The sequence below is a fragment of the Mirounga angustirostris genome, unplaced genomic scaffold (assembly GCF_029215605.1).
Source record: "Mirounga angustirostris isolate CCGP_5_RB_7025 unplaced genomic scaffold, mMirAng1.0.hap1 SCAF_5, whole genome shotgun sequence".
Taxonomy (NCBI): Eukaryota; Metazoa; Chordata; class Mammalia; order Carnivora; family Phocidae; genus Mirounga; species Mirounga angustirostris.
The window spans coordinates 38,582,363-38,603,810 of record NW_026991713.1 but is presented as its reverse complement, the minus strand read 5'-3'; the positions used below and the strand labels follow the sequence as shown (position 1 = coordinate 38,603,810).

At 36.1% G+C, this 21,448-nt stretch overlaps 1 protein-coding gene across 10 annotated transcripts in view; it reads right to left on the bottom strand.

Moving 5' to 3' along the window:
• PPP1R12A (protein phosphatase 1 regulatory subunit 12A) overlaps positions 1 to 20,571 on the bottom strand; it is a 144,444-nt gene extending 123,873 nt beyond the window's left edge. For 5 of the 10 annotated variants that reach the window (XM_054506901.2, XM_045872909.3, XM_064590844.1 and 2 more), the window contains exon 1: positions 20,069 to 20,569. In XM_054506901.2, coding sequence (XP_054362876.1) covers positions 20,069 to 20,305 — 237 coding nt within the window. In that variant the 5' untranslated portion in view covers positions 20,306 to 20,569. Of the gene's footprint in view, positions 1 to 20,068 lie in introns of all 10 variants that reach the window. The other 5 variants (XM_054506904.2, XM_054506903.2, XM_045872912.3 and 2 more) reach the window with 3 other exon arrangements.
• Between the last annotated feature and the right edge of the window lie 877 nt (positions 20,572 to 21,448).

Sequence of the window (21,448 nt, the reverse complement as noted above, 5' to 3'; positions counted from 1 at the left end):
AGCAAGTATCAGTAGAAAAAAAGTCAGCTTGCTTTTCATTGCTTATTTTATATAAAACTAATTGTACTTCATGTTTCTTTTTATCTGTGCATAAATTCCTAAATGCATTTTATTAATATGTAAATATAAGTTATAATTCTCTGGTTCCTCTCACTTAGTGATCCCTTAGGTGATTTAGTATGAGAGAGAAAGGTAGATCAACAGAGCGTCCCTCCCATCTAGAAGAGAGCCCTTGTGAAAAAGATTAAAAAGAAAATTAGGATGTTTTTTGATAAACTTTCTAATTATCCAAGGAGATTATTAAGACAAGTCCTAATCCTTTCCTTAGTTCTACTGGAACTCATTTGCCCATATTTTTAATGTACAATAAACATACTTTGGCTTTCAAAGACAACTAAGAACATAAAACTCAAATCTAGAATTAACTTCAAAATTGAGGAAAAAAAATTTAAGTGCCCAAAGAAAACTTAGCTTATACTAACAAAAATATCAAGGTAAAAAGAAAAAAAAGAATAAAGCAAAAAATGTAAAGTGTGGAGTATTTCCTTGGGAAGGGATGAAAACAAGAAACTGGTAAGCAGAGCAAGTGCCTTCAAAGGAAGATGAAAGTCATTCTATTACTGTCTATTTTCACTTAATGGTGGGCTTAAACTAAATATATAAAAATAAATCTATTTTCTTTAAAAATTGGAAGACTGCTGGGGCACCTGAGTAGCTCAGTTGGTTAAGCATCTGACTCTTGATTTCAATCAAGTCATGATCTCAGGGTTGTGAGATCAAGCCCCACAACAGGCTCCTAGCTCCACAGGGTCTGCTCGAGATTCTCTCCTTTCTCTCTGCCCCTCTCCCCTGCTTGTGTGTGTGCTCTCTAAAATAAACAAACAAACAAATAAATAAAATCTTTAAAAAAACTGTAAGACTGCTATACATACAGTGTATAAGTCAACAAGGATTCATACTATTTTAAATGGAGTGATCTCCATTATTATTAGCCTAAGGAGCAACTAGATTGCTTGCCACAGTAAGTTTCTGAAAAAACAGAAAATTTCTTCCTATAAATGGATCTCTGGGACAGTACATGTTTAGTTAGGATACTAACTTATAATTCATTTCTTCTATATAAAGCTTTCTTTAATCAATGTTAAATGTTATAGTGCCTTACAGAGTAATTAAAGAGTAGAATCTTTCCTGAAAAGTCACTTCTATTTGAAACAGGGTGATGATTTAAAGCATTGTATTTAATTATTCAGATCTTCAAAGAGGATACTGATAATTACCATACCCAAACGAGGCACTAGTTTCCAAAATAGGAAGAGAGCAATTAATAGAAAAAAAACAACAAACAAAAAAGGAGATGCCTTTGAATTTTTTGCTGAAACTAGGAACTGCTTTTCTTGTAGTCTTTTTGTTTTTTATCTGTCATCCACAGTCCTGTAAAACGTAGAAGTTCTAAACTTGGAAGAGATTAGCCAATAAAAACAAACAAGCTTTTAGTAATGGAAAAAATGACTTAATACAAGAGAAGCTAGGAGAAAAGCAGGTATATAAGCCCATATATGTAAATTAAAAATGAAACAAGCACTTAATAAGCTTTTTACATAATATCTTCTAATAAAAGGAACATTTTAAAGAACTTAATGAAAACATAAAATACTAACATAAGACCTGTGACCTGCTAATTCTGTGTTACATGTTTAGGCATTATATGTTCAGTTAATATTTTTCAGGTAAGGTATTTAGACCCAAGGGCTGATAATACAGAAATTAACCATACCCAACAGGATCCTAAATTCCTTTTCCAGTATCACTTACAATCATAAACAGTGAGCCCTGGGATGGTAGAGCATGTTAGCTGGCAAGAGCTAAACCCTGATTTCTCTGGCTGTATCTAGAAAGCTTCTTGGAACACACCATGACACAGCTTCAGGAATTAACTGACCTACTGGATCTGTTCTGGCCTAGTGTCCTGTATTTAGTTCTAGGGATTCCTGAGGATATCATATGGATGGAATCTGAAGATTCAAGTAGTACAGAGGCACTATAACAAAGTGTTGGGTCAAACTGCCCCAGTTCAACTCCCAGCTCTGAAATTTATGTTGTGACCTTGTAGTTAAAACCGTTACCTTGTTTTCTTCCCTGGTATAATGGAATAGTAAGACTAAAAATATTTACCTCATATGATTGTTGTAAGAAAATATAACTGCCTAAAACAGTGTCTGTTATATAGTTAAACACTATTATGTGTTAATTTATTGTTTATTATTCCAATGAAATAGGTCCTTCTGAAGATGCAGAGAGATTAATTCCCACACTTGTTATAAGAATCTGTTATAAACTAAAGTTCTACATCCTAACTATTGTGTCTCTTTATGTCATATTGTTTTCACAATAAAAAGGGGAAGAATTATTTTGAGAGCTTGTTTGGAGGTTCTAGCAGGGGAGCGCAGCTACTCGTATACCCTTGACCGAAGAACGGTCCTCCTCTATCGGGGAAGGTTGTCCTCTTCGACCGAGCGCGCAGCTTCGGGAGGGACGCACATGGAGCGGAGAGGGAGGAAGGGGACACCCGCCTAGCCAGCCAGATCAGCCGAATCAACCCTGGCGATCAATGCGGTGACAGATGTCGCAGCCAGATCGCCCTCACATCCAAGAATTATTTTGTAACTGACAACAAGTATTAATCGTTTGGGGGGGGGCGTTAAGAAGAGAAAAGATTACTGGGTAAGAAGAGAAAAGATTACTGGGTAAGAAAAGGGTTTATGTAAGTTAGTCTAAAAGACCTAGCTGGAACAGAATGGGATGGGGTAACTATGACATCTAATTAAAATGAACCTTAAAAGTATATCTCCATGAAATTACTTTGTTCTTAAAAATTTTTTCTGATCTTATAAGCACTATATAAAACTAAAATGCTTTAAATTTAGTTTATTCTACAAAGAATTTCACTTCTAAAAAAACTAAAATTAATGCATTAATTATTAATTCTTATTTAAGGTCTCCTTCATTTCCTCAAAATACATTACAATTAGAATTATAATTAAGAGTAGGTATACTGTTCAAGGGGACCCAGCCCCACCAGCCACTGTTGATGATCTAAAATGGGGACACATGAATAAACCTAAGGTGGATCAATTGTTCCCTTTCCTGGGAATTTGGGATTAGAACTCTGAAGATCAAGATATCAACATCTAGATAAAGATCTCTCTCTAGATATCTAGACCAGAATATAAACTCTAAAATTATTGGTGTCCTTATATTTTGCCTTTTGAACCAGGAAAACAAGAAATCTAGTTTGCTGTACAAAAAAATAAAGTGGATTTGTCAGAAACAATGATGAAAAATTTAGGTAGAGTACTTCCTGGACTGCATAGAGCTGCTGGTTCGAATTCATTCCAGAAGTCCAGATTCTATGAGATATCTCTGTAATCTTACAGGGAATTGCTCTACTTTATTTAGGCTAGTTCTTTTCTTACTTAAAGAATCCTAACTAATACGTGCAAGAGGTCCTTCTAACATTTTTCTACTAGTGGTTAAGTAGGTATATGCCTTTGAAAATTAGCTCCCTTCTTTTTTCAAGGGTTCAAAAGAAAATAGCTGAGCTGATAGTTTAGGGGGCAGGTGTCTTAGAGCATATGAAGAACTGCAAGTATGTGTGTGTAATTATGTATAAATTCGTTAACAATTCTAGAAAATGGATTGGAATATAGGTTTGTTTTTCTCTGCAGAACTTTGTTACACAAAGCCATGCTCCTGGGGGGTAATCAAAAGAAGGCTGTAGCTGGTAATACCTACTCAAACAGCAGACAAATCTCAAACTGTAGAACTAGATACCGTTCTACAGATGTGATCTCACAGTACAGAGGAACAGATTTTTTTTTAAAAATCCAAACACTAATTTAGCTTTACAAAGATTTAGTATGTTTTAAAATTATTACAATGTTGTCAGACACGAGGCTTGTTGTTAAATTTTTAGTAGCCTTTTTTCATGTTTGTCAAAGATGATCTTTACCGACCTATATGATCTATACCAACTATATTAATACAGATATTTTACATTAATACCCAGTATCTTTTCATCTTATTGTTTAAAACCAACTATTTTATGTTTTTGAAGTTCTCAGCTCCTACAGTTTTATCTACTAAAATGTTAAATAGGATAGGGGCAAAATTAAGAATGCAAGGACCACCACTTTAGTCCTCTCTTGGTTGCCACTGAGTGATTGATTAATCACTGACGTGCATATGATGGTTCATCCAGCGGTTAATCCATCTAATCCTAATATTTGTGCCACATTTTTGTCACATTAACCACAAATATCTAACAAGAGCCTGTCCCAAGTGGTTTACTAAAAAATCAAGCTATACTTGGTTTGCAACATTTTCCTCATTTAAATTTACCAACCTCGTCAAAAAAGGAAGTTAAAGATAGATCGACATAACTTAGTTTTCAGAAAACTCAATCTGCCATCTAGTGATCAACACAATCTCTTCTAAAACAATCTGTTTAATAATGGATATCAGAATTTTGCCAGAGTAGAAGACCATTTTATACATGTAAAAACATGTAACTTAAATGCCATGCCATCAGTTACTTCCTCCTATTCTTGCTGCAGTTTACATCTCTTAAAAAGCCCTCTTTTTGTACAACATAGGGAATGTAGTCAATGATACTATAATAATGTATAATGACAGATAATAACCACACTTATTGTGTAACATATACAATTGTCAAATCACTATGTTGTATACCTAAAACCAATATAACATTGTATGTCAGCTACACTTCAATAACAGCAACAAAAAAATTTTAAGGCCTCTTTTCACTGTCTTGAAAAATATTTTCACAAAATTCATGTAACTCTGGGCTTCAACATTCTTGATTCTACTCTTAGAGATTTGGGGCCATTTTCCAATTCATTCTTAAAACATACCTATCATTAAATGCTTTTACTCTTCATATAAACAAGGCAAGAGTTCACTGTATACAAATTGCTTTTTTAGATCTTTTCTGTACATTTCTCCCACTGGAATTATTTAAAATTCTGAAATCCAAATTTTATCTTTTAAAATCCCTTTATTCCTCAAAGACTAGCTGCCTTTCCGGGAATTATGCTTATCTTTTCTCTGAATTTTCTGTAGTCCACTTGCCAAAAGCTTCAAAATATATCTAACTATCCCCTTGATTAATTTTCTTACTTGTTTTTAAAACTCTCCCAAGGTATCCATCACATTGCCAATCAGTCTTTCCTTTTCAAATAAAAAGGTTAAGAAAAAAAGCAGGCATTAAGTGCAGAAATAAAGAACTCTCAACACCAGCTTCCTTGAGTGGCCAAAGACTAGCAAACAAATATCCATAAATTATATCAATATCTCTATATTTAATCCTTAATACATTACTGGAAGTAGTTATTTAAGCATTCTTTTCCAATTCAGATTCATCTTCATCATTTTTTCTCCTTGTTTTAAAAGATTAAAAAATGACATAATTAGAAATCTGCTCTATTTCCCTCCCAGAGATAACCACTGTTAACAGTTGGAGTAATTTCCCCAGATTTTTTTTCTGTGCAAACAACTTTTTCCCCCCAAATGGAATCATACCATACAGTCTAGAAACTAACTTTTTGATACTTAAATATTTTTTGGAAGAGAACAATGTATGTACTATCAATCCATTTTCACATAAACACATATATCTCTCCCCACCACCCCCTATCCCAGATTAGCTTTAAATGTCAAGGGTGGGTTGAAAAGGGGAAAGACGCCATGTTAATTTTGCATTAAAGTTTAAAATATAATAACCATTTCCTATTTTGTCTAAGCTGAAACAAGTCTAAAGATGCTTCCTCAAGGTCAAAATAACCCACACAACCTTTGTACAACTGCTACTTTTCTCATTAAATGTGCATTAAAAAGTATTAAAATGCAAAAAAGTCACAAATACTCAAAGCAACCTTTGTAAAATTTTGGGCAAAAAAAAAAAAACAACAACAAAAAACCGTTTAAAATATATTAGGTAAAAGAATAAGGGAAATCATCAGGGAAAAGCAAATTAAAACCACAGTGAGATATCACCTCACACTTATCAGAATGGCTAAAACAGAAAAGACAAGAAATAACAAATGTTGGCAAGGATATGGAGAAAAGGGAACCCTAACGCACTATTGGTGGGAATGCATATTGGTACAGCCACTGTGGACCATAAACAGTATGGAGGTCCCTCAAAAAATTAAAAATAGAATTACCATATGATTCAGTAAATTCCACTACTGGGTATTCACCCAAAGAAAACAAAAACACAAATTTAAAAAGATATATCCACCCCTATGTTTACTGCAGCATTATTCATAATAAACAAGATATGGATACAACCCAAGTGCCCACTGATAGAAGAATGGATTAAGAAGATGTGGTACACACACACACACACACACACACACACACACTGGAATATTATTCTTCCATTAAAAAAAGAACATCTTGACATTTGCAGCAACATGCATGGACCTAAAAGGTATAATGTTAAGTGAAATAAATCAGTCAGAGAAAGACAAATACCACATGTTTTCACTCACATGTGGAATTTAAGAAACAAATGAACAAAAAAAAATTTTAAAAATCAGACTCTATTTTTAAATAGAGAATAAATTGGTGGTTGCCAGAGGGGATGTAGGTGAGGAGAAACGTGAAATAGATAAAAGGAATTAAGAGTATATTTATCTTGATGAGCACTGAGAAATGTACAGAATTGCTGAATCATTATATTGTACACCTGAAACTAATATATCACTGTATGTTAATTATACTTGAATAAAAAATATATTAGACAAAAGAAATATATCAGGTTGTAAGTCTTATTTATAACTAATATTTTATCTTTACTTTCCCTGAAAACACAACTTAGTAAATTTAGAAACTGAGGAAAGTTAGAGATTGTTGACTGAATGCTTTAACTGTACCACTCTGAGCAAAATCCAACATGCTCTGAAAAAAATGTACTCTCATCTCTCATTTTAATCTATGACCTTATTTTCACAATGCATTATTTTAGGCAATAAAAGACTTTTAGATTGTTACTACTACCATGACTTTATTCCTAACAGCTTTGTGCTCCACCCCCTGAAACCCGTAAAAACACACTCTGTTCTCCCCCACAATATCATAAAAGTAAACCTGGCTTTACTTCTAAGTTCCTAATGAACTCTTCTGAACTTGAAAGGCACAGGAAAAACAAACACAAAATTTTGCATTTATTTTTAGATAGTTCACCAAAAAAAAAAAAAAAAAAAAATCTAACCATGAATCCTTATCGTCTGGTTTCTCTATAGCCTCATAGATCATTTTCTATTTGGTATTCACATTTCTAGAAAACCACGGAGATCTAAGAAAAAAGGCTAAGTCCAAGACTTAAAAACAAAAAAAACCTCCTAACAAGATTTTGATTTATTATTTATAGTTAGGCCACCCCTTCTCCATGCTGGCTCAAGAATTTGTATATCCTTTAGCATACATTTTGCACTTCGTTATAATTTCTTGTTTACTGCCAGTCTCCCCCAATAGCATTCAAATATACTCTGCTTCTGACCTATACAGTAAGCACACAGTATTTATTGAATAGAATATATGCTGTGAAAAGCACCTTCACTCCACTCCAAACCAGAAACCAAGTGCATGCACATCTCAGACTCCTAATTCCCTCAGGTCAATCCACTTCCAGTTCATACTAATTCTATTTCCTAAATATGTCTTGAGTCCATCTACTGTTTTCCAACTCCACTGCCATTAAGTTAGTTCATCTCTTAGACTACTCAGGTTCCTAACCTAGTCTCCCTGCCCCCAGTCTTGTTCTCTTTTCAAGTACGTTCTCCACATTGCAGCCAAAGTGATTTTTCTTAAAGAGAAAATTTGATTGTCTCATTTAACCTGATTAAAATCCTTCAACACTTCTGTTCACCTCCAGCTCTCTTTGAACATACTATTCCCTCTCTCTGAAATAATTTTCTACATCCTTCTGTCCCTCACAACCCTGGCTTTTACTCATCACTCAGCAGCTCAAACATCAACTTTCCCCAAGAAGCCTTCCTCCTCCCCAATTCCAGGTACGATGTGCCTTCACAAACTTCCACAGCACTCTGTACTACTACCATTATATATCATTACACATAACTGACATAAATTTATAATTACCTCTATATTTATCTACATACCTCAGTACACTGCAAGCTGTGTTAGGGTAAGGATAATGTTTGGCCATCCTCTTTGCCACTAAGCTTAGGGAGTTGGGGGGACTAGGAGAAGATGATTACAGCCTCTGCCAATGCCTCAATTCTTAGTGGCGAACACAAATTGAGAATTTCATTTTTAAAAAGATATCAATAGCTTATTGAGATATAATTCACACATCACACAATAACCCATTTCAAGTATAGAATTGAAAGAGTTTTAGTATATTAAGAGTTGTGTAACTATCACCACAATCAATTTTAGAACACTTTTTATCATGCTAAAAAGAAATGGTATACCCATTAGCAGTCACTCCCCATTTCCCCTCAACACCTCTAGCCTTTGACAACCATTAATCTATCTTCTATCTCTATATATTGCCTATTCTGAACATTTCATATAAATGGAATCATCCAATATGTGTTCTTTTGTGACTGGCTACCTTTACTTAAGCATAATGTCATTAAGATTCATCTATGTTGTATCAAGTATTAGTACTTTGTTTCTTTTTATTGCCAAATAATACTCCACGGATTCCAGTAACATAATATAGGGCATTTTATTTATCCATTCAACTAATAGACATTTGTGTTGCTCCCACTTTTTGGCTTTTATGAATAATGCTGCTATAAACATTAATGTACAAATTTTGTGTAGTCAGCTGTTTTCAATTCTCTTGGATATATACCAAGGAGTATAACTGTTGGGTTACAAGGTAACTCTATGTCTAACATTTTGAGGAACTGCCAGACTGTTTCAAAAGTGGCTGCATCATTTCATATTACCACCAGCAGTGTAGAAGGTTCTAATTTCTCCAAACCCTAGTTAATACTTGTTATCATCTGTTATTTTTATTAGAGCCATTCTAGTGGGTGTGAAGTGTGGTTTTGATTTGCATTTCCCTGATGGCTAAGTAATTTCATTCGGTAAATTCTATGAGGGTAGTGTTACCTGTTTTGCTTAAAAATAAAATCCCCCCAGCATTCAATAGCATATGGTACAGAAGAGGCCTTTGATTCTGTTAAGTGAATACATAAAAGCTAGTATGTATTTGGAAGAATTTCTCTTTCAGGTGTGCATGTAATAGGAGATATTAACTGATTGTAGAAAGTAAAGAAGAAAACAGAAGATGCCTCCCTCCGCTTGTGTGTGCATGTGCGCTCTCTCTCTCTCTCTCTAAAAAAAGTTTAATTTAAAAAGAAGTTTATAAACCAGAAAATTAAACAGAATCCCATTTATAGAAAATTACATACTGAATAAAAATTGATAAAGTAGAGTTTACTAAGGTTTAGTAAGGCCTCAGGCCTGAAAATCTGAATAATCTTTTTTTTTTTTTAAAGTAGGCTCCATATCCAACATGGAGCTTGAACTCACGACCCTGAGATCAAAAGTCACATGCTGTACTGCCTGAACCAGCCAGGCATCCCAGTATTTCTTTCTTTCTTTTTTTTTTTATGTTTTTCTATGATACTTTACTTAAATAATTATTCTTAAATGTTTATTTGGGATAAAATACATATAGAACAATAAACAAACTTGAAAGTAAGCCATGTTCTAAAGTGAAAAGGAGATGGAGAGGACAAAAAAGCAAGAGCAAAAGACACTGAAAGCTTAGTAATTACTTAAGGCTTTTTCATGTATATCACAGGGTAGGTAAAAGTGTTGAGATGACCATTTAAAGACATTTTATTGTAAAAAAAAAAATGGTGGTCAAAAGAGTTAAGTAGGAACAGATGTTTTGTAATGAAAAAAAACCTGAATATGAGACAGTTTTTATGCAGACTGTTCCATGTACTTGGAAAGGATATACAGATTGCTGAACATGTCATCTGTTCCAATCTTTTAAGAAAAACTACACAAATTAACATACTTTTGAGAAAAACAATAGCTCTTAATGAAATACAGTGTCACAATCTGGCAATAGCAGCATCAAAATCTTTTGTGGAAAACAAACATCTACAAAGAAACATCATGTTCAAATCACAAGCTAAAACACTGACTTATTTCACGCAAAGTCTAGAACACAAAGAGTACACCAGGTTAACATGAAGAAATTCTGAAGCATATATAAGTCCAATGTAAAAAGAGTTAAATAAAATCCAATACAGCCTCTTTATGATTATATTCCAATTAAAAATAAGCATTTTTTAAAATATCATCTAATCACTGATGATATTAACTATGATTATCCACGTTCACCAGACATATGGTCTGGTTACCAAATAACTATCCATTTCAAAATTAAACTCTCCTGAAAGAAAAGAAAAAAACAAAACACTTCAGTACTGAAGATATTCAAAAGAGCATTCTGGAGCTGAAGAGTTCCAGAAATGCTCCAAACAAAAGTATTAATATTGGAATAATTTATAATCATCTAAAATAAGACTAAATAAAATGTACACACTTTAGTATGTTTCCTATAAAGGTAACTGGTATGCGTGTATGCATGTGTTTTGAAAGTTAATCCAGGAAAATACACTTTTCCACATGGTTAACTTCTAAGAGGGTATCAATTCACATTCTCACAAAATTCCTCTTTTGTACTATGCAAGTATTTAAGAAACTGACACAAACTTTCTATAACCTTATATTTTTGTTAGAGAACATGTTAAACAAAAAAATGTAATTTCAGCCCAAATATGACTTAATAATCAAGCTAAAGTAATGCTTTTTAAGTGAATCTCTCCCTGCAGAATATCTCACTCAATGCACATAAGGCATTTAAAAAGATTACTAAGAAGGTGACAGCTGAGGAATGCCTTCATTTCTTTTCATGGTTTCTACCGAATGTCATTTCAGAAATGCCTATACAACACATGACAATGTGGAATGTCTCCACCCATGAAAGAGCATTCGAGTCAAGCAAGCACACTTAGGGCAGTAACACAGTGCTCAAGTTTGTCTTTTTATGGTTAGCCAGCATAACAATGAAAAGATAAACAACCAAAATACAAATAAGGTCAGAAAATACTGGCATATAGCGAAACAGTGAAAGTGTTATTTAGAAAAACAAAAAACAAAAAAAAAAACTGTGATTAAAATCATTTGAAAATATGAATTAGCTTCTAATGCCAGTATGCTAAGGACTCCTTTCCTAAACCAACAACCAACAATTTGTCTGAAAAAAATTCATTTTTAAAATATGTTGCATAAATGGAGCAAAATTCTGCTTATATTGGTAGTCAGGAATATATTCCATTTCAAAAATAAATCTAAGATCCTGCTAAATTTTGACTATAACAATGGCTACCTCTGCATTTTAAGCATTGTAAAAGTAAATTAATGGTATAAGCACTTTTATTACAATATCTTTAATGTCTGTTAATTCTGTTGTATTTACTCACACAAACTGTCATCATTTGGTTTTCTATGATCTCAGCCCTTCACAAGATTGGTCTACAATGTGTTCAATTTTTTTTTTAACCAACAAACTTTTACTGTGCACCTGCTAAAATAAAATTCAAATACCAAAGAGGATTTAAAGAAAAATGAATCAAAATCCCTATTTGAAGGAATCCACTATTTTGTCTGGAGATAAGATATACTAATAATAGCAGGAGGCGTATAGGTGCCAAACTTAGAGTTTAAACAGTAATTTAGAGAATCACCATGTGCAGTGGTCATGCAAGTCTACACTTTGTGCTTTGAGCTGTTTTAATATAAATAAGCTAGGAAATACATTCCAGAGGAAGATTACACGTGCAAAGGCTTATGGAAATATAAATATGAAACTGGTGGTTCCTAAAATATGAACTGGTGGGTCACTTTCACTGGTTTTCTGAATCTCTCTAGGTAAGTTCTTTTTTGCTCCATCTTGGGTAATCAGGGGCCAAGCACTTGTACTTTAATGATCTGGCCTGCCACCACCTGAGTGCCATCATATTCTACCAAAAGGAGGACACAGGGAATAGAGTCATTCATGAAATCTGTTCATCCTCAAATACTCTCTCTACTTGCATGAAAGACTATCAAGAAAATTTCTGGTCAATACAGTAATAATATTATAGACTGACATGAATCCCCACTTTCCTTTATTTATCTGGATACCAAAGCCTTTTGTTGTTAAAATACTCTTTTTCTTTATGAAAATGGTGACGATAGTATAAGGTGATCACGTTGGCAAATAAAAATTAGGCTATCCTCTTTTAGTCAGTGAAACTTAAGCAAACATTTTACAGGCCTATGAAATGTAAAATTCTGGGAATCAGTGATTTAATGGACAAGTAAATCAAATTTCAAATGATCCTCTCACTTATTACCAATAAGAAAAAAAAATTCTGTTGCCATTTCCAAGTTAAGATCTAAAACATAATTTGGCTGAATTTTGCAAAATGATTTAAAAAATATTTTTATAACTTGTATATTCCTACTAACACAAGGCTTCCAATTAAAATCAAACATGATTAACATTAAGAAGTTTGTTTTACTAATTCATAAGTTAATTCAGTTAATTTTATTAGCATTTCATGTATTATCTCAAGTCCTAATTATAAACACCAATATAATCACTGTTCAAGAAGTAAACTGCAGATTAAGTGGTAATGACAAACTCAAGGTTTTCTTTTTTTTTTTAATTAATACTGGTATGAGTATCATATAACTTATCTCTATAACTTATCTCTTTTCATTAAAAGTTAAGTGTGTGTGTAAATATATAAACAAAGCATGTACTATAAATGCATACATAAAAATGCCTAAAGCAATAATATAAATTACTATTAGGATAAAGGAAAATAGAGACGGTTAAAGACTAAACTCTATGTCCTAAAAAAAGGAGTTTTTGTTGCTTTTGTAACTTCCTTTGCAACTTCCCAAAGCACTTGATCAAATATTCTGCACATAATGACCAGTCAAAAACAATTTTGGCAGTTCCTAAAAATTAGAGCAGATTCTGAGATTAATTTAGATACAGTACTACTGCATTTCAGTTACCACAGAAAGCTCATAAAGGGGTTGGCTAGCTAAAACAAAAGTAAATGAAGAAAAAATTGTGTGTGGGGCACCTGGGTGGCTCAGTTGTTAGGCGTCTGCCTTCGGCTCAGGTCATGATCTTGGGGTCCTGGGATCGAGCCCCGCATCGGGCTCCCTGCTCGGTGGGAAGCCTGCTTCTCCCTCTCCCACTCCCCCTGCTTGTGTTCCATCTCTCGCTGTCTCTCTCTCTCTGTGTCAAATAAATAAATAAAATCTTGAAAAAGAAAAGAAAAAATTGTGTGTGTGTTTCATTTGATTCTCAGCTGATTAACTGAGAAACCTCTAACTACTAATCATCAGCCATAATGACCGAAGATTTAAGAATACTTCTGCAGATTTAAAAGAAGAAATCTAGCATGGTGTTAAGTTTTGGCTTTGGAATCAGATAGACCTGCATGTTAGAATCCAGCTCTGTTGTTTATTATCTTGGTAATGTTGAGCAAGAAAGAAGGGATGCTGTAAGAATTAAATGAGATATTGGTTGTAAAAGCATGTACCACAGTGTTCCACATATAAGAAGTCCTCAGCAAATGTTCACCAGCCAATTTCACTTCTCAATAAAACACTGATAAGTCATGGCTAATATCCAACTCCAACTTAGAATAAACTCAAAAGGACTTCTGGAGGTCCTCAATCTTTCAAAGAGGTATACCAAAATGCCAACACTCCATCTTTTCAACATGACTGTGGAACCCCATAAACTTTCGAAAGAAAAGTGGGGTAAAAACGGCAATAGTTTTCAGGCAGAAAGGGAATGAAAACCAACTTTAGGAACCCTCGAGAAGTAATATGTTATAGCAGTAACAAAACAATTTTCGATACTCCCCATCCCCCATAAAAGTCATCTTTCTAGTCATCTTTAAAAAAAATCACCTAACAAGACTTTTTTTTTTTTTTTTTTTAAGATTTTATTTTTAAGTAATCTCTACACCCGACACAGGGCTTGAATGTACAACCCTGAAATCAAGAGTTGCATGGTCCACCAACTGAGCCAGCCAGGTGCTCCTAGACTTTTTTTTTTTAAGTACAAGTACTTTTCTTTTGTGAACAGTACTTGTAAAATGCGGTAACAAATTTCTCCTATCTAGTGCTTCTCGCTGGTTGTACTAGAAAATGCTCAGTCACAGCTTGCAATCACACTAGCTGAAGCACATGAAAGATGGTCTTGGTTATGACACTTGAAAGTCAGACCACAAAACTGCTGCCAGGAAGCACAAAGGCAGCAAGTGCGGAGAAGACACTGTAACAGCAGCAGTGCGGGCACTGGTGCCCTACCAGCGCACCCCATATATGGCTAGGGTTGTCCATTTATTTGCAGGAAGTGAGGGGCCAGTTTGGAGGGGTTAGAAGTTTTGTTTGTTTAGGTGGATTTTTTTTCCTTTTAATGGATTTAGGATGGTTTCAATAAAGAGTTTTAAGGGCCATCAGCATAAAGTGTTACAGTCTTTCAAATAAAAAAATTATGTAGAGAGAATAATTTATATTGCATTCTTTTAAACAGGTATTACTGTTATTTTTAAGTGATTCAGTAGATTCTTCTAAGATCTTAACAATCCCTCACCCCCCCCAAAATAAACAATAAACTCTATATTCAGTTTTAAACAGATTTCTCATATATAGCAATTACACTATTCTCTAACAAGAGACTCAATATCCACCGCTCCAATCTCTCTTCCTTTTGGTTGGAAAACACTTTAAGTAGCCCTATTAGAATACTTTTAAGGAGAGTTACATTTCAGGTTAAGATTCAGTGAAAACGGCTTGGCTGAGAAGATGAAGCACTGAAGAAAAGACTGCACAAAAGTATTCCTTTTACTGTCAAGAGGGGAGCCACATATTTTTACAAAGAAGCTTCAAATGGCTCCCTTAAAGTTGATAAAATTTGTATTTTAAGAGCAAAAGGACTGAATACTAAACTTATCTGCTAGTCTGTCTCTATTGAAAAGTAAAAAGGAAAACTTTATTTTAAAACTATAATAGCACAGAACATGGATCTAATTCTACTTTGTATTCCTCTATAAGACGTAGTTCAGACTCTTATGAAGATGGTGGCAAATTAATTGATGACTCAACTAAATATTTTTCTCTCACTTAACCAAGATTTAAACTGGTTTAGGGTTTTTTAATAGGAAGGAAGTTAATATTAAGAACTTTTTAAAAGCTCAAGATATTTTTTAAAAATCTGCACAGAAGATCCACAGCAAAGATTTTCATTTGTTTTATGAACAGATAAGTTCTACGATGTGTAAGAACAGTAAGTACTGGATGTGAAGGCTTTATAATTTATCTCACAATATACAAGTAAGTATAAAACTTTGTACTTACAATACAAGGTAAAAGATACAAGTCAATAAATCTTTAGTGAGCACCTAATATGTGCCAGGTTCTGGAAATACAAACATGTGGGAAATTGGGTCCTTATATTCTATTAGGAAAGACAAACTTAAAAAGAAACACAATTCAGTAAGAAGTGTTTCAAAAGCAGCAGAGAGGCAAAATAGAAGATACAATAAGCACCCCAGAAGAAGAGTGTTTCTCCAGTGCCATAATATTACACAAATTCAAAGGACAGAAAGAGGGCGCCTGGGTGGCTCAGTTGGTTAAGCGACTGCCTTCGGCTCAGGTCATGATCCTGGAGTCCCGGGATCGAGTCCCGCATCGGGCTCCCTGCTCTGCGGGGAGTCTGCTTCTCCCTCTGACCCTCCCCCCTCTCGTGTGCTCTCTCATTCTCTCTCTCAAATAAATAAATAAAATCTTAAAAACAACAACAACAAAGGACAGAAAGATCCCTACTGGCTGGCAATTCCATTGAACTCTGAAGAATAACTAAGATTTGACTGGCAAAGAAGGGAGGAAGGATATTCTAGCGGCAGAAAAATCATGACCATAGGCATGGAAATAAAAAGGTAAAGAGTAAAAAACAGAACAAATGGAGATACATCAGTTATAAGCTAAATGATGAAACACTTTAAATTTAAGGAGAGGAGTGACACAATGAAAGTGATATTATTAAAAAATTATTTTGATAGCAATATGAATGCTGGATTGGACCAGAGAGAGAATAAAGGCAGAGAAAGCAATTAACCTATTACTACACTCTAGGGATAAAATAATAAAGGTATGAACTAGGTTGATAATGAGAGTAGCAAGGAAAAGAACTGATGCAAAGGCAATTGTGAAGATTGATTGGATATATAGAGACAAGGGGATGAATAACCAATAACTGAGATACTTAAAGCTTGATCCAGAGACTGATGACATCATTAAAAGAATCAGAGGTATCAATGAGAAGAGCAGGCTTGGTGAAGAAAGATTTAAGTTTTATTTCAGGTTGAATTCAAAGAAATTCCTGACAATGATGTAAAACTAACAACTGAGTATTACTTAGACTGAAAAAAGGATACAGGTAAAGTCTAAGGATATGAAAACATATACATATGTATTGAAACTGTTGTGATAGAAGTAGAGTATAAAACTGATTTATAACTATGAAGATTCATGTTTGAATAAGAATCCTTTGAAGAAATCACAAAGCTAAATGTAAATGCAGTAATTGCTATTCTATGGCAGAGGCGGTTAACCTCTATTTACTATATTACTACTTAAAAATACATTTTTAAATATAAAATCACAACACAGTGAATAATATTTCATTTTAAATCAACACATCATCACCAGAAAAATGGAAATGAGGCACTGGAGCTCTGCAGAAATGTGAGAACTGGAAACTGACTTGGAAGTTACTGGCACAGAGGAAGTAGATAAGATTTTAAGGTAAAATCAAAGGTTAAACTCAACACTGTTGGAAGAAATCTCAGTCCTATGTTTATGCATACCAGTATCAGTAGTAATCAGCAATAAGGCATTCTACAGAAACCTCTATTACTCTCCTAAAATCTTTATAATGTATACTGAAATATAGATACAGATCACAAGGCAGAAAACTCGACCAGGTACCTATAAAATCAGAACTGATTAATGCTCACCAATAAAAATGAAAATCTACTCTAGACCTCAGTTGCAGAAAATGAGAAGTTTACTTTAGCTTCAATACTGTTCAGTATTGTTTTCTAGCTATGGGAGTCAGGGGGAGGGAGGCTATTCTAGAGACCAAGACAGGAAATTTGACAAGAACACTGCTTTTTCTCCAATATGGATGACATACTTCTATACAAAAAGAATAGCTGAAAATTAAGTAGCTTTTGTAACTTCTAATGAAAAGGCACATTCAACCAATAAACTTTTAAATATAAGCTGCTTACATTAAAAATGGAAGTAAAATATTAGATTATTATGGGTTGTGAAATTTCTAAAACTTTTCTCCTGACAGTGAAATTTAAGACACTTGATTAAAACCAAAAAGGTAAATGAATATTCCAAAAGACTAATCAATAATTAATCTAGCAAAAACATTTTAGGTATCATATGATCTTTTGAGAAGTTAAATTAAAAAAACACTATTCAAGGGTTATTAAATCAGTGGGTCAAAATGTTTTATAACTTAAGTATTTAAAACAAGCAGCATTCAAGAAATTTCTTAAAAGCTTAAAATTTTCTTGTGATTCTTTTTTAAAAAGTTTTATTTATCACCTTTCACTATCTGTTGTCCTGAATTTGCCCAAAGCAAACTCCTTGTTCTCACAGTTACAATGGGAAAAAAGTACAAGAGTTGATAAAAAAGAAATGAGAGTGGAGAAAACATGATAAAAATTTTAGTACTTGATATTTTAAAGACTTTAGCGTCAGTGACTTAAGGAATGTGCAGATAAACTACAAAAAGATATTATGCAAATAATTATGCATAACTTTGAAACTTCTGCTTAAAAGCTTCTCAGCTAAAACAAAATACCCAACTAAGACTATACCTATATGGTGCCAAACTAACTACTGAATTCAGTTTATCAGGAAAATATTGATAAATTTGCTGATTCTTGCAACATGTACAAACTGAGAGGGAAAAAAACCCTTAAAGAGTCTGTTACATGTATTTTCTCTTCCTACTGAGGCCAATATTACACCAATTTCCTCTTCCTCCAAGTCAATACAATGGGGTCCCTCCACAAGTGTGAAAACTTTAAATTTCTATTTGACAATTTTAATAAAACATATTGATGTAAACCATTATCCAACTGTACCTTGACCCAAGCATACAATAACTGTGTCTTTCAGAATCAATTCCCTACTAAAACATATAAATTGCACTTGAACGATCCTTCATCTTACACAACTACATTATCATTTTTAGTGCCAAAAGTTTCTTTCATGCTCAATGCCATGTTTTTAGAATCTAGAGTTTGCATGCTTTAAAATAAACCTCAGCCAAATAAAAAGTATGCTATACTTTAGAGACTCTAAATTTACGGAATAGAAAAACAACTACAGACCGCGCTATATTTTTACTAGGTGCCACATTCTGAATTCCAGATTTGTCCTGCAATTTGTCAGTGATTTCAATCCATCAAGTCAACTTTGTAAACAAAGGCTATAAGCCAAGTTTGATACGAGAATTCAGTTAAATAAAACTTAAAACGGTCATCATTCACCGAACAGGAAGCAGTAAAAGGAAAATGCCACCACACACCTTTTAAAAAGGCAGCAAGGCAATATTCATAAAATATAAAGCCTTAAGTTTCAACTTCTCAAACAAGTTTTTGTTACAGTATTAAATAAAATACAGCTATGATCTTCCACGCATAACTAAGTCAACTTTGAGACAGTTTACAAATCTTCATTTTAAGGGGAAACTATTGCTGTAAAGTCGTTTTCTAAGTAATTCCAAATTGCCCACTAAGAAAATGGAAAGAGTCTATATCTTGTCACCTATTAACATCACTTAAAAATTGCTTTTTATGCAGAACTCTACGTGGTTGTGTTGCTTTTGGCCTGTTAAAGGCAAAGCAACATTATCTCTGGATTGCCAATAGTTTCTCCTTATTTGGCTAACATTGAGAGATCCCAATCAGACTACTATAAAACTTTAACATGCACAAAGCATCCATTTTGAGAAAAGTTTGTGAACAGATTTCTTTTTTTCCACCCCCAAAAGGAAAATCAGAGTTTGGTAATCGGCTCTGAAAAGCGTGCCCCGTGTTTATTCTTCTCTAACCCCAGTGCACACCCCAAGACGTGAGGCTCGAGGATCTCTGACACTGCGGCAAACTCTTCTCCGAAAGACACTTCAGTACAATCGGGTCCGGCGGTGGGCAAGCCCTTCTGAACGCTTCCTTACCTTATCCACCTCCATCCCTTCCCTTTCACCCGGAGCAGATCAGCTAATTACACCCCATTTCCCCCTCCCCAATGACCAAGAGTAATAAAGGAGAAAACAGGAAATCGTCGCTCAGGCACTACGCTTAGGGCTCTTGATTACTATTATTATCATCATCATTTGTAATCAAGTCCTAAAAACTACAGCAAATCCAATGCCCACCTACAAGCCAAAGACGTCCATCTGCCCAAGTGTCCCTAATGCCCCTTGTTGGTCGTTTTCTTTAGCATCTCCCGTCGTCCAAGTATATCACTGACATCGGGCCCAGGTACAACCCCAGTACACCCCACCCGGTCTCGACCCCAAATCCCAGACACACGTCCACAAATGGCCCTGGGGCCCCAAGCTGATCACAGTCCGTTTTTCCTCTGCCCGGAAATCACCCGGTTCCCAACTCCAGCATCAACTAGTCTGAAGGGGGCCTCAAGCCAGAAGCCCTCCCTCCACCAGTTCTCTCCCCCCTCCCTCTCGGGAAGCCGCCCCCTCACCCCGCAGCAGGGAGTCTCCCGCCGCCCCCAGCCTCCAGAGGCCGAGAGCGCAGAGAAGGCCCCAGCGGAAGGCCGACGAGAACCCGCAGAATCAGGAGAGCCGGCGGCGGGGTGCACAGACCTGGTGCAGGGCAGTGAGTCCGTCCACATTGGCGTAATTGATGTCCGCGCCGCGGTGCAGCAGCTTGAGGACTTCGTCCGTGTCGCCGCTGGAGCAAGCGGCCAGAAAGACGGCGCCATCGTCGAACTTCACCTTGGTCTTCTGGCGCTTCACCACGGGAGGCTCGAGGTCCGTCTCGGAGCCGATCCAGCGCTTCAGCTGCTCGTTCCGCTTCTGCTTCGCGTCCGCCATCTTCATCCCCTCTCCTGCCGCCGGGTCTTCTTATCGCGAGGGGGGGGGAAAGGGGGAGGCGGAGAGGGAAAAGAGGGGAGGCAGGGGGTGTGTGACTGTTTCTATGAGTGCGGGCCAGAAGAGGGCTGGGAACCGGGAGGAGACGCTCGAGACTTCCACTATCCCACAGAGCACTGGGGCGGCTCGCCCGGCCGAGCGGACCTCCCTTCCTACCCCAGAAGCCCTCCCGCCCCCGGCCCGGCCACCCGTCACCGGCGGCCAATCTAACGTAACTTCGCGAGATCCGGACAGGGAGGCGCCCTTCGGCCAGTGCGCATGCGCCCTAGGCCTGTGCCCGCCCCAGGAAGAGCGCTCCCGCGAACTGCGGCGGGGGCGGCCCGGCCACCGGAGGGAAGCGGGTGTGGTCCAGGGCTCCCGGGCTGCGGGGGCTGGGACCAACCTGGAAGGGCGGAGACACGGAAGGAAGGTTGTCCCGCCTGGCTGAGGGCTCCTGGGGTTCCGGAGGCCAACAGTTGGGCTGTACGGCGCCTGTACCGGGCCGACCTGCCTCCAGGGCTGTCTGAGCTCCGCAGAGTCGTTCGCTCAGGGCGGAGGATTTTCCTATTGGCTGCGTTATTTGAATGGAATGGAGGATAGGACGTGAATTAGGCGCTTGTGATTTCTCTTTCTGAGGAACTCGGATGAACTTGGGCATGTCAGTATTGATAAGCTCTTAAAAGTGGGGTCTGTGTAGCCGAGGGCTCTGGTGTCAGTTACCCCAGACCTCAGTCCTAGGTGACCGCCTGGTAAGAAGGGTTGACCTGCGGTTAATTGCGGTGGCTTCCTGCCAACCTCCACTGTAGAAACGTCTTTCCTCTTATGCTTGTTTTTTTGTTGCTTTGTTTTGTTTTTTCTCTCACGCGTATTTCGAGTCCTCTTACCCTTTCTTCAGTGCTCTAAGCTTGCCTTGTACTACCAATGACTAGCTCAGCCTTGTTACTGGTCCTAACCTTTTAAGGGATTTCTGGTTCCCGCTCCATTGCTTTCTAAGGATGGGTAAAGACCCAGCTGCTTCTAGAGTTCAAAGGAATGTTAATATTACGCAGTTAATTCATTTGGTATTTATTGAATATTTACTATGAGCCGGTCGTTGTTCTAGGCATTGGCGAT